General features: G+C 38.6%; 1 protein-coding gene across 1 annotated transcript in view; it reads right to left on the bottom strand.

Annotated features, from left to right (window-relative positions):
• Positions 1-12,692, bottom strand: part of csmd3b (CUB and Sushi multiple domains 3b) — a 328,749-nt gene that overhangs the window by 26,415 nt on the left and 289,642 nt on the right. The window contains exons 52-59 of the mRNA XM_085791506.1: positions 11,154-11,342; positions 10,008-10,193; positions 9,400-9,594; positions 8,334-8,507; positions 6,030-6,203; positions 1,655-1,828; positions 802-987; positions 272-445 (exon numbers count right to left, since the gene is read on the bottom strand). Coding sequence (XP_085647632.1) covers positions 272-445; positions 802-987; positions 1,655-1,828; positions 6,030-6,203; positions 8,334-8,507; positions 9,400-9,594; positions 10,008-10,193; positions 11,154-11,342 — 1,452 coding nt within the window. The remainder of the gene's footprint in view (positions 1-271; positions 446-801; positions 988-1,654; positions 1,829-6,029; positions 6,204-8,333; positions 8,508-9,399; positions 9,595-10,007; positions 10,194-11,153; positions 11,343-12,692) is intronic.

The raw sequence follows: 12,692 nt of genomic DNA, 5'->3' as shown, positions 1-12,692 counted from the left end.
CAGACAGATACTAATATATTCTCTTTTCATGCAGTAACCATGCCCTCTATCTGTCTATCCATGCCTCTCATTATCCCTCCGATCAAGAGCAAAAGGGTTAAGAAAGTGTGCCTGCAGGACTTAAACGCATGAACTACTCCACACTCTGTTGACTCCACATGTTTTAAGACATCTTGCCTTTCATCTGCACCTCCCATCTATCTAGAGTATATCTTCTTTGGATAGTGTGCACTTTAATGTCTGTATATTCAATAGAGGTTAAAATGGTTACCAGAGCAGAAGGGCATAGGGGCACTCCACATCCCATTGAGCTGACAAGTCCTGGATGATTCTCCTTTCAGCTGTCGACCGCCTAGACAGGAGTACCGGACTGTTGAACCAAATGTAAACTTATCTCCGTTCAGCACACCGTTAGGGGGAGAGCCTGGATGACCACAGTCTACAACTGGAGACCCAGAGAGAGACAGAGAGAGAGAGAGGGAAAGAAATGAGGGAGGGATAGGCAGCTTATTTTGAGCTTTGCAAGGATATCTGCGGTGACCACTGTCAAGAACTAAAGACACAGATTCAGAAACAAAAAGATATGAGTAGGATTATGGGATAAAAAAACAAAAAATACACGACTGAGAGAGAAACACTGCTTGCTAAAATTTATGACACTCTTGAGAACAAGACATGACAGTTAATAAAAAGAAACAACGTCGGAGTATTTCTAATATATTCTAGATACAATCCGAGTCCATCGTTGCGTGTCTCTCAGATCGTAAGGTTATAAAGACGAGAGAGAAAAATCACACCAACCTATACATTCAGGAAGGGGTTTGTCCCATTGTCCAGTAGGTTGACAGGTCAGTACGGGTGACCCAAAGAGGTAATAGCCTGGGTTACAGTCGTAGAAAACCACTGTGCCAAAGGTGAAGTTTCCATGCTCTATTTTACTCTGCCGGATGGAGTTGGCTGGGATGCCTGGATCAGAGCAATTGACCACTATACACAGAGAGACACAAAGACGGACACACACAAATAAACAGATAGAGAGGTATGTGTTATTTGGCATGAACCAGAGAGGGCCATTTCTCTTCCCCCTCTTTCTTCTTCCAGTGTTTTGCACTGGGATTAGAGGTCTGTAAAATAATATGGGGTGTAATTAGTATGAGTATGAACTGAAGCTGGAGGAAATGATGAGAGCTGGTGTTTAATAAGGAAAATATGGTGAATGGTAGGTGATGATCGTGGTGGCAAGTTTGTGTTTCCTGGATCCAGCATCCAGTGTTTCAAAGAAAACAAAAACAAAAAATCCATTCTTGAGGCTGGAGCCAGGAAAGAATTAGAGCGATGTTGAGCATGTAATCTACCTCAAAACTTCATTACATTGAGGAAAACATCATATTAGAGAATGTAAACTTCATAATAGAGAATGTAAACTTTTTAGGCTATCTTGGTTATAATAGGTCCAACAGTTATAACAGCAGAGATATTTACATTTTATAAAGTTTGAGGTAGAGATGGATTGTATAATGACAAGGGTTGGGGTAAATAAAGATGGTTCCCATGGGGACAGGCATTAAGTTGAAATAAAGATAAGAGTTGTGGTGGTATTAAAAGTTAGGGATAAATAAGGTTAGGGGTGAATACACTTAACTTTTCTCCCCACCTTTACACGTTGGGGGCGGGTGGCTCCACTGGCGGTTGGCCTGGCACTGAGCCCGTGCAGGCCCCTCCATTTCATAACCCCGATTACAAACGAAGCTGACCACATCGTTGAGGTTGAAGCCGTTTCCCACTGTACGACCATATATGGGACTTCCTGGATGGCCGCAGCTGATCGCTATAGGGAAGACAGTGTGAATCATGGTCATATCATAAACATTGATTATTACATTTATTATAAATTTCATTCTAAAGACTGTGAATAACAAATGAACAAACTGTCTAAGATTAATGTGGTTTGATTACTTACATCAATAATATTTTATATTTTACATTGCCCGTTTTTATTTCTTATAATCAATCTTGTCATTATGTGAAAAACTGGTGTTCACCAACTAACCAGTGGGTTTTTAACACTTCTTAACAAAAGACATTTAGGCTTTGGCTACAAAACTTGTTAGTAGAATTGTTTTGTTTTTTTTGTTGCCTTTTCACTCATCAGGGAGTTTGTTGAGTTTTTCAGCTGACAGGACATTTCTTTAACAGCGATGTCTTTCTAAAGACATTCATCATATATAGTTGAGCTGTAGCCTACCCAAAGGGTGAGTCAATGTGGACATGGCTGTTGTGTTATTTTTGTGCTGGGTGAATGTTTGTGTAGTCATGTCCAGTGGTACCATTTCTGAAATCAATGCCATGTACTTGTAGCTGACCACTAATGTGATTTAGATGCAAGTCTGTTTTGTAAATGTTTTGACTTCTCGTAACCTATTGCCTCATTCTCTCATTAATTTGCAAAGATCCAATCTAGTAACATTTCCTCTTGACGTTAGACCCACAGAAACACATGAGCTGAGCCAGACCTGAAAATCAGAGGCTGTGTAGTTCACTGTCAAGAGAAAGAACAGATTCAGACCAATTATATATGCCTTTTCTACAGTAATTCATTAATATTCATGAGAATGTCAGATGGAAGGGAAGAGATAGCTGGTATCGAGATTTAGGGTCATTATTTTGGAAATATTAGCAGTTAGCAGTGAATATCCTCTGTTTGACATTCTGCATTATAATTATTCACCCAGTTAACTTCGTTCACAGGGTTACTCTGAAGTTTGTGTGTGTTCTTTTCCTCATTGTGTAGCTGATGTGGTCTGATGTTTGTGTGAACAGACAGTTGTATAGTTACTGCCAGCCCCTCTCTCTCCTGCCCCTCACACTCTGCTGTTTTACACTTGTAGCTCTACAAGAAGGAGAAGCGTCTCACTATAGGTAAAGAAATCAGGAAAGACACATCCATGGTGGGTAGAAAAGTGAAAGCGGAGAAAGAGGAGAAAAAACACACAGCAGAGAAGAAGAGAGTGCATAAGAAGAGGAGAAGAAAGCCAACGAGAAATGATGATAAGAGAAGATGGGTTAGAGGGGAGAGGAAGGCTGAGTCTTCTTTTCAATTGATCACTGAGAATCAGAAGTTTGTTTGCATGCCTAAGATACAAATTTATCTGACACCGTCAGCATGCCCTGCAGGTACAAGCAAACACACGCGCGCGCGCACACGCACGCACACGCACGCACACGCACGCACACGCACTCATCATCATTCTGTGTTTGTGTCTCTAAACAAGAGCATCTCATCTCCATAATTACAGTATAATTTGGCTGTAAAATGATTTCCCTCAATAACTCCTGCATGAATAACCTCAATAAAAAGAGCATAGCACAGAAACACTCCCTGATACATTGATGGATAGACACACGATTGTAACCGCACAGACACAGATGCATACAATACCCAAACAGTCTCTATCCTGAACATTTCTTTTTGTTTTAAGGGTCATAGTCAATTTCTTACTGAAAAAACAAACAAACTCCCCTTCATGCGCCTCCTATTCCAGAAATGTAGACAGTACATCACCACCTCTGTCCTCTGAATACGGTTCCAATTTAGTGAACGAACAAGCTGTCTCTTTTGGGAAAAGGTGTTTGTAATTGGCTTGAGCTGGCACCCATCATCGCCACCTTAACCATGCCCAGATGCTGCCTGAAAACATTTAGGGTGCTCACAGCAAGTCACCAATTTTAGAAGATTTTCACAGTAGCCTGGACACATCAGAGCCTTCTGTTTTATCCGAGAGCCCAGCTATTTATCTCATCCAGACCGTGCTAGCAGTCGGCCCCCTGGCCCTTTATATACTGTAAGGACTATTGGGTGAATACAACAAGAAAGTGTTATTTATCAAAACACAGACCTTATGCTAGATTTTCTTCATATGGAATCCCTCTCGAACAAAAAGTTTACTCTAAATTTTACTTCTCTTTTCCAGTTTTGACTTTTACACCCTAGAATAGGGGTTTATCAGCTTCACCAGGAAACTCCCCTGTTGGAGACCTTGGTGCCGCATTCACAAACAATATTGAAGGTAATTACCCTGCTTCTGCTGAATATGTAATAATCATATTTTGTGATTATACCAAATTTAACCCGAAATGCACTCTTTTTTTTGCCATTCTTATCAAGCATCTAAAGCTGTCACTTCAGTGGTAAGCACAACTCAAAAAAAATCATGGAAGGGGAGCACAACATAAAAGTATGTTTACAGGTCTTGGGGAGCACTAGTGCATATGTAAAAAAAAAGAGGCGGATAGAGCCTTTTTTGTGGCTTCAGAGGGAAAAGTATGAGATCTAATGAAAGATGACTCAATTAATGTCACTCGAGTCAGTATAAAGACTGCAAGTATGGGGGGAAAAAATTAAGTTGTGAATTTTGCTTCTAACTCTGCTTTGACCAAACTGTCAATGTTGTTGTAATGCTAAATCCGTGGTGCAATTGTTATAGAAAATAAAGCCAAAAAATATGGTAATGCTTTTCTTGTTCAGTAGTTTTTACTTGTTTTAGACATGAAGCATATCCTGCCATAATGCATAATGATTCCTCCTGTAAATGTGTGATGACCAGGAATACTGCCTTAAAATATACATTTAAAGTTCAAATTTAAATTGTAAAGTTGACATTGTGGGTTGTATTGTCATCATCCCTCCATTTACAGTCCTGCACTGTGACCAGGTTGTGATTAATAGACAGAAAACTATTTTTAAATTAATTAAATAATTTGACGGCACAGCCCAAACCCCACCGGGTAGTTTCCTGTTAGCATTCACTGAATGCTTATTTTTCTTATCACTGAACCACAACAAAGACATGACTGCAGGTGGTTTTTTAATGATGTGCTAGATCACATCACATCCAAACTACTATCCTGATTTCATTTTTCCCGTCGACTGAGTCTAACTTGTCCTGCTATACAGTAAAGGGCATTTCCGTTAATGACCATGAATATGTTATTTATTCTGTTTTCACTGAAGAAAAATATCCATTCTACTGACTGTCCTCCCTCATAATCAGTGATAATGTTTAACGCTTAACCACAATAACAAATTGACTTTATTCAATTCCACTTGCTACAGTACTTTGAGGAGTTTAACTGTTGGACTTTAAACACTTCTTTAACCATATTCATGTTTTAGCTGTTTCACTATGATATTCAATCAGGACTTGTTGAATCCAGTGCCAATTCTTCTACAACACATCAAACATACATATCTCATAGCAGGTCTTAATTTGCCAGACAGAAAGTGTTCTTCATTGGTATGCCTTCAAAGTGATTTGCAAGATGTATGATATCGATTCTTCAAGCCCACAGGCAAATAAAATATGTAAAACCCAAAGAAAAGTGCAGAACACTTTATCAGGACTGTATTTTCATATTGCCTGTATTTGAGCAGGCTTTGATTTCTCCATTTGGTATCTAGCAAACCTTTTCCATAAACCTTTCAGAAGCCTTAATGAATTTGGCTGCAATTTATGCTTTTTCTTTAATTTGTGTGTTTTTTTTCTCTGCTAACCCATCGCTGTGTCTAATGAGCACATTTGCAAATCCTCACCACAAAACTCCACATGCTCCATTTTCTGTGCTGCTATTGATCCTTTCTAAACGTGCATACACATACTGTATTTGCTGAAATAAAAGGGTAATTTTGTCCTTATTTCCTGAACTTTCATTTTGTTATCACTGGGCCACATGTATGTGGTGAATGCCTGTGTTACTGCAACAGATAATATTTTTGTAGTCAGATCAGAAAATGTAACACTTAAAGACATACAACTGTCTTTCAGAACTGGTTAGTGTGCCTAGTGTGTGTGTGTTTACACAGTTTTGAGATCACCCTTTTTCTACATTCAATACAATGTGTGAAAACTCTGCAGTCAGTCTGTGTTTGTATTTTGTTGAACAGACGGGCAGCAATCTTCTGGGGTTTGAAATAAGTTAAAGAGAATCTTAAATTTGTTGGAGGTGAATCTGTGCTTGTGTGTTTTTCTTACATATACAGACGGGAAGCTGTCCAGACCACTGGTTGTCTTGGAGACAGATTCGCACCGATGAGCCTATTAGACGAAAGCCAGGTAGACACTGATACACGACTGTATCACGGTAACCAAAGTTCTCGCCAATCACCTGGCCATTTACAATGCCTTCTGGGATTCCACAGTGGCCAGCTGAAAGAGAGCGACACACAGAAACACAAGAGATTCAGATAAAGGACGATACTGACCTTGAAACTCAGAAATGTACTAATGTACAGATACTATTGCTGATGTGCTAACAATTTGTATCGGCATCTAGCTATAAATACCAAGACAAAACAACAACAAAAAACAAACGCTTGCTGTTTCAGCTCTACTTGAATTTTTAAACCCTAACTGTCCTGGTTTACTTGTGTTTTTTCCATGTACTTGCTTTTACTTACTTTTGTTGTGACTAAAATCTGGCTTGTTATCCTGCAGATGTGCAAATATTTCAAAATGATATTACATTTTTACCATCTTATTGTACCCATGAGTGGTTTCTTTGGGTTAGCTTTAGAGATACAGACACAATATCAGCAAAGGCAGAACTGGGAGTTTTAAACACACCGTGATGATATAACTTCCCCTTGGTTCAAGAGGTATGCTATGTGGGACATTAAAAATTTTAACACCTGCAGAAACACTGTAAGCTTGGAAGTTGTTTTATCCTAGATGTGAGACATCAGTGTGAGCAAAGTGTCATAACAAAGACTAAAATATTAGAGGCTTTGGCACAAGTTAGATCATCTCTCAGTTACAATGAAGGGTCAGATGGTCAGCCAGCCCTGCAACACCTCTACGGCTGCGTCACTGCCTTTTGCTGTATCCTCAAGTGTCTAACATTTAAATGAATCTGTCCTAGTGCTTTTAAAGGATCAGACTCTAACCAGGCAGATACTGATACTCTTTACTACCCTGATCAGATTCATTCCCACAGGTCTAATTGATGTGAAGTGCAAATGCAAGATGTTATAAAAGGCATTTTACAAAGAGTGGGAACGAGTATTTTCTTTTCACAGCGTCTGGATTGAGTATTGATTTTGTTCTTTGCTGTAGATAAAAAGCTGTACCAGGTCCCTGGTGTCAGCGAGTGCTAACAATTCAAAGACAATCAGGGAAGTGGGAAGAGAATGAGAAGAAAAAAATGTTTGCCTCATACAGTAACACCTGTCTTTTTATAATATCATTCATTGGGGTGTTAATTACTAGAGTCAAAGGTACTGTAATGCCCTTTGACTCACTTTACTTTCTTGAATATGAAGCAGAGAGTTATGTGTTGAATAAGGAAAAAAATCTCAAGGTATAATACACACAAATTCACTTAAGACTAATAGAATATTAAAAGAAAAAATACAATAAACTAAAGTAAAATACATGTAAGTGTGCTTAGACCTATTTAAACAGGTAATATAGGGAAATGTTTTTTCGTTTTGGACACAAAGCATTAATGTGGCCACCTCTACAGCAGATTTTTATAATTATTTCTTTTTTACATTTTTAACAACATTTTCAAAGATTTCAGTATCAACTGTTGAAGGCTTATAAAAAGAATCGTGCATACATCAGCTTTAATTAACAAGATGATTGAAAACTAAATAACTGCACAGTCTAATATTTTAAAGAAGCAAAACAAGTACAGTGATGTCAGTTTTGTTTTGAAGGATAATAAGAAAAGTTAGTGAATAAAAATGCTGTTTATAGCACTTTTTTAGGACTCAATTTATTTATTTTTTTGACAGAATCATGCCTCCTCATCAGTCTAGGTTTAGTTACATTGAACTTTTTCTTTCTAACTTGGATCTCATATCTCCTTCAGCCTGTGAAGTATTCTGGGAAGCGCTGTTTCTGCACAGGCTTCATGGAGAAGTGACAGCACCATGTCATAACATCTGTTACCTCTGGCTGGCACACTGACAGAAGAAAGGACCTATTTTTTCAGGCTTCTATAAAAAAAACCTTCAGAATGAATTTAGTGAGCGTGTGGCAGACGGTTCCTCGTGATACTTTTGATTGCGAGGTGGACGAGGCCAGAGGGAAGCAGCTGTGCAGCCAAACGAGAGGTGCAGGGCACAAGCCTACATTTGCTACCTGGTCTCATTAAACTGACTTGGAAAATCACATCTTTCAAACTCCCTCTGTAATGGTGGATGGTTCAGTGCATGTACATAAATGTTAGTGTGCCCTGTATGTCCAAAGCTTTACATTTAAGCCCTGAAATTCCATACGGTGTCTAAATATAGTGTGTGTCTGAATACATAAACAGTTGGAGTAGTTATATACCTAAACATCGTGTTTCCGTTCCACTCCAAAGCCCAGATGACAGGCACTCTCTGACAGCTGACCCCACCAGCATGAAACCGGGATCGCAGGTAAAGATGGCCGTAGCACCAAAGGTTGTCTGGGTACCAATCTTCTTCCCACTGGGTGGAGATGGCAGCTCACCACAGGAGATAACTGAGACACACAGTCAGACACAAGCCATTTTAAAAAGCAGCCGTGTACAAATTTTGCACCCTCATATGGATGAGCTCACTGGTTTCAGTGTGAGATGCTACTGGTCCTGGCAAACTGTTATCGTGCAAATTTGGTGCCATTTTTTCCCCCCCTCCCAAATCAGAGGTGCCCTGTGAATAAAATAACAGTAAATATCCAAATGTCATGCAATTCTTTAAGGAGAAATAACACTGTTTCAAAATGCCAAGGAATCCTCCAGAGAAAAATCGCAGATGACACTTTAAAAATGTCAACACAACTCCTTTAGTTTAGCACATTGGTGGGAAAAAGATTCTTTGCATTACAATTCAGGGGGTGGAATCAAATTATTAGAGACTCGGTTATCATTGAACACACCTCTACCCTTTTTGTATCAGCAGATTTTTAATGGAAAACTTTAACAGCCAAGTATCATTTGTGCCATTTGTGTTTTTATACTTTAGAGACTTTTGGTCCTTACTGATGTGTTGAAATCTGTTATCCAAACTGTTCATAAATGACAATGGTAATGTCAGACCATATAATCATTGTAATTTCTTCATGTCATTGCTCACAAACTTGCAGACATAAAACATTTACAAGTACAGACAGTTGCCTTAACTATTTAAATATGCTCACATAACTTGGTTTGATTTCAAGGAATAGTTTGATATTTTAGAAAATACACTCATTCCTGGGAAGGTGTTAGATGGGAAGACTGTCAATAAAATGTGGCATAACAAAGCCCAGAGGGAGTCACTGCTCAGGAAATAAATACAGAATCTGAGTGCACAAACACGATATGATATATCTCAATGCAATGATAACTACACATCCATGTTCAAATTTCATTGATCGATAAACCGTTACTCACCCTGGCAGTGTGGTCTCTCATTCCTCCAGCTCCAGATGCCATTGGGTAAGCACTCAATATGGGCTGGGCCTAATCTGTAGTATCCCGGGTCACAGGTAAACACGATGCGAGTTCTGTATTCATAGTGTGACCCGTTGACAATCCTCCATCGGCCGTGCTCTAAAGAGAATGACCCGATGCTGGGACATACTACCACTACAGAGATGGACATGTAGAGATGGAGTGTGAAGAGAAAATAAAACCTCAGGAAATTTGTTTACCTCTAAAAAACACAATTATCATTTTCAAACAGAGATTCAGAGAGACAGATAATGAATAGCCAGCTCAGAGTGGGGCCAAGCCAGTGCAAAATATCTCACATGCATAATAATGCCTCCAATTATATAACAATGTCAAACGCAGAAACGCCAGTCACAGTGGTGAGTTTTGCTTACATTTCCATATCCATCTCACTAAGTAAGAGATGGTCATTGTTTGACAATGTTGTTTTTCATATTTCAGTTGTGTTTTTTGGAACTGGAGTGATAAAAATATTATATTTGCATTTGTAGCTAATATCATATTAGGCCTTTTTATTACTCACTTTACTTAAAAACTATGTTACTAACCAGAACATCGTGGTATTTTATTGTGGTTGCTCCATGTCCCATCATGTTGACAGATGGCTGACGTCAGTTCTTTGCTGGAGAGTCTGTATCCATCATTACAAAAATAGGAAACTCTTGTTCCTACCGAGTAGTCAGCTGTTAAAATGCCGCCGTTTATAGGAGCCTTGGGTGCGCCGCAGGAGACAGCTAGGGGAGGACATATGCACACAGTGGTTAAGAAGACAACATACAAACAGACACACAGAGAAGCCCTAATGCACACTTGTGTCTGTCAGGCAGATTTGATGTGTACTTTGTTTGAAATATTTCTGGAGATTCAAAGCCACCAAATTTATTATGCATTTGTAAACAATCTTACGTATTTCTATCAAACTAAAAATATACAATCAAGAGGTGCTTGATCTCCAGTTCCAACCAGCTCTAACAAAACACATCCAACTTGCAGAAAATTCTACTCCACAGTGGTTTTAAATAGACTGGCTGCAAAGCAATGCACCATGTTATTACACAGTGTTCACAATCTACCATTCATCGCTCATTTGATGTCTGCTATGACCTGTGCTTTTCTATGGCCATTTGATATATGGGATTAATTAATAGTTGGTGCAACTTGAAAATGTCATTGAGTCTGTAAAAAACACTGTAATATGCAAAATACAGAGAGAGGAGAAGAGAAATGAAAAGCTCTGAGTTATGCAAAAATAATACTTGTTGTTCTTATACCTTCATTTCATTGATATGAATAACATGTGGCAGACACATATTAAAGCCCTTCCTTACAAACATTAAGCATCTGGCATTTTACTCTAATCTGATTGTTAGCTTGGAGGTATGATTCTGTTTTAGCAATTCTACAGATGTTAGCTAGAAGCAGCAACTTTATTTTCATGTCTTTGAGAAAACTGGACAGCAAAATTTATGTTGCAGGGATGTTTCAATGTTAGGAATATGCACAAGGAAACTGCAAAAAATACGTTGTGCTAATATAACAAAAGCATAATTTCTTTTCACAGGACCATTTTCAGTAATTTTTGGTCTAGTGTATACTTAAAACTTTTGTTTAAATTTAATAATTGTTAATTACAATTTATTTTAATACAAATGAACGTCACATACACAAGACACTTCTGCAAAAAACATACACACCTTGACACGCAGGTACAGGAGAATCCCATGAGTGGTAACCGAGTGGTGAGCGGCGGCAGGTTGCTGTGGCATTGCCAATGAGACGGTAACCACGGTCACAAGCCCACCGAACTACGCTGTTGACATGGCCGCCAGTTTGAGAGGAGATGGAGCCGTGGAGTGGAGAGTCAGGGGTGGAGCAGTACTGGGCTGGAGTAGGAGAAACAAAATTCACAGAGCAAAGATTTGAAACCACTTCATGCTGAACTATTGCTTGTCACTGTTACTACAGTAACATCACAGACTGGTGTCATGATATTGTGACATAATTATTTTAACTTTGATTAACAGCAGTCATTACTGTGTTTATAACGCAACAGAGGGCCAAAATTGACTACACACACTTTTTTGTTTTCACAGCAGTTACGGTTTTAATTGTGTATGTTAAATTTTGCTATTAGAGTCATGAAAAGGCAAAGGATATCATTGTTCAAAGTACAATATGAAATCAATAGTTGTGCTAAACTGGGCAAAAAAAAATTGAGAAGAAATTTCAATGATAATTTTCATAATGGTGATCACACCTTTCTGGCACATTTTGAAAACATGTTTTTTATTTTAAAAAGCCAATTAGTGTCTACTTGACAAGCTTAATCAATGCAAAAATAAACCAAATAGCTCTCCTGTTGGAGCTCTTTGGTCAAACAGTTGTTATTATTTTCTAAATTGAACCTTTATTTTTCCTGGCAAGACATTAAGGACAAATTCTTATATTAAATGATGGCCTGGCAATTGATGAGTAGAATTCCAATAGATGTATAATGTTTCCAAGCAGGCCACCCACAAATCGTCAGTGACTTTATGCAATTTTATGAACTATTCTACAATCAAAAATGTCAATTCTTTACTCCAGATAATATTGCGGCTGTGGGTATAACAAGAGGAATCCTGCTGCAGCCTGACAAATGTAAAGCATTGCCTGAGTATGAATGTATGTAATATTGGCATACTGCAGTCTCTGTCAGTCTAAGTATCTATGGCAGAAGATGAAGGTCCATTTGCAATGATGTCAGTATCTGATATGGTAAGGTAGCATTAGCAATTATATTATGTTCTTCAGTCATAGCTTATAAAGATTACCCGGGCTTGGGTCCAGTAAGATGTTGATTCGGGCAGTGCGCCTGGTCTGTAACTCTCCAAATTGGGCAGGGGCCCAAAATTAAGTTCTTAACTGGCCTTATTTATTAGTGATAAGTCTGTTTTATATGTCCCTGTGGTCTGTCACTGGCCTAGTATCATCTGCGTGGTTGGTTTTTGAACCAAAATGATCAAGCACCCCTTTAAAGTTAGTGAGAGAGTTTTGTTCCTATTACTGTGTTTTCGTTATGTTGAAAATACAGAATGAATGCCAGCAATGTTTTTTCTCAGTTTGTCAGTGATTTCTAGCTTTCTGAGACTGTTTATTTTTTATAGCTCTAAAACTTTAAAGCTGGTAGCCAACAAAAGCGAATGCATCACTGAACTGGGATGTTGGCAAAGCAGCCAGCGCACAATATGCAA

The sequence above is a fragment of the Trachurus japonicus genome, chromosome 11 (genome assembly GCF_045865225.1).
Source record: "Trachurus japonicus isolate A0001 chromosome 11, Traja_1.0".
NCBI lineage: Eukaryota > Metazoa > Chordata > Actinopteri > Carangiformes > Carangidae > Trachurus > Trachurus japonicus.
This window is presented reverse-complemented; position numbering and strand designations above follow the sequence as displayed.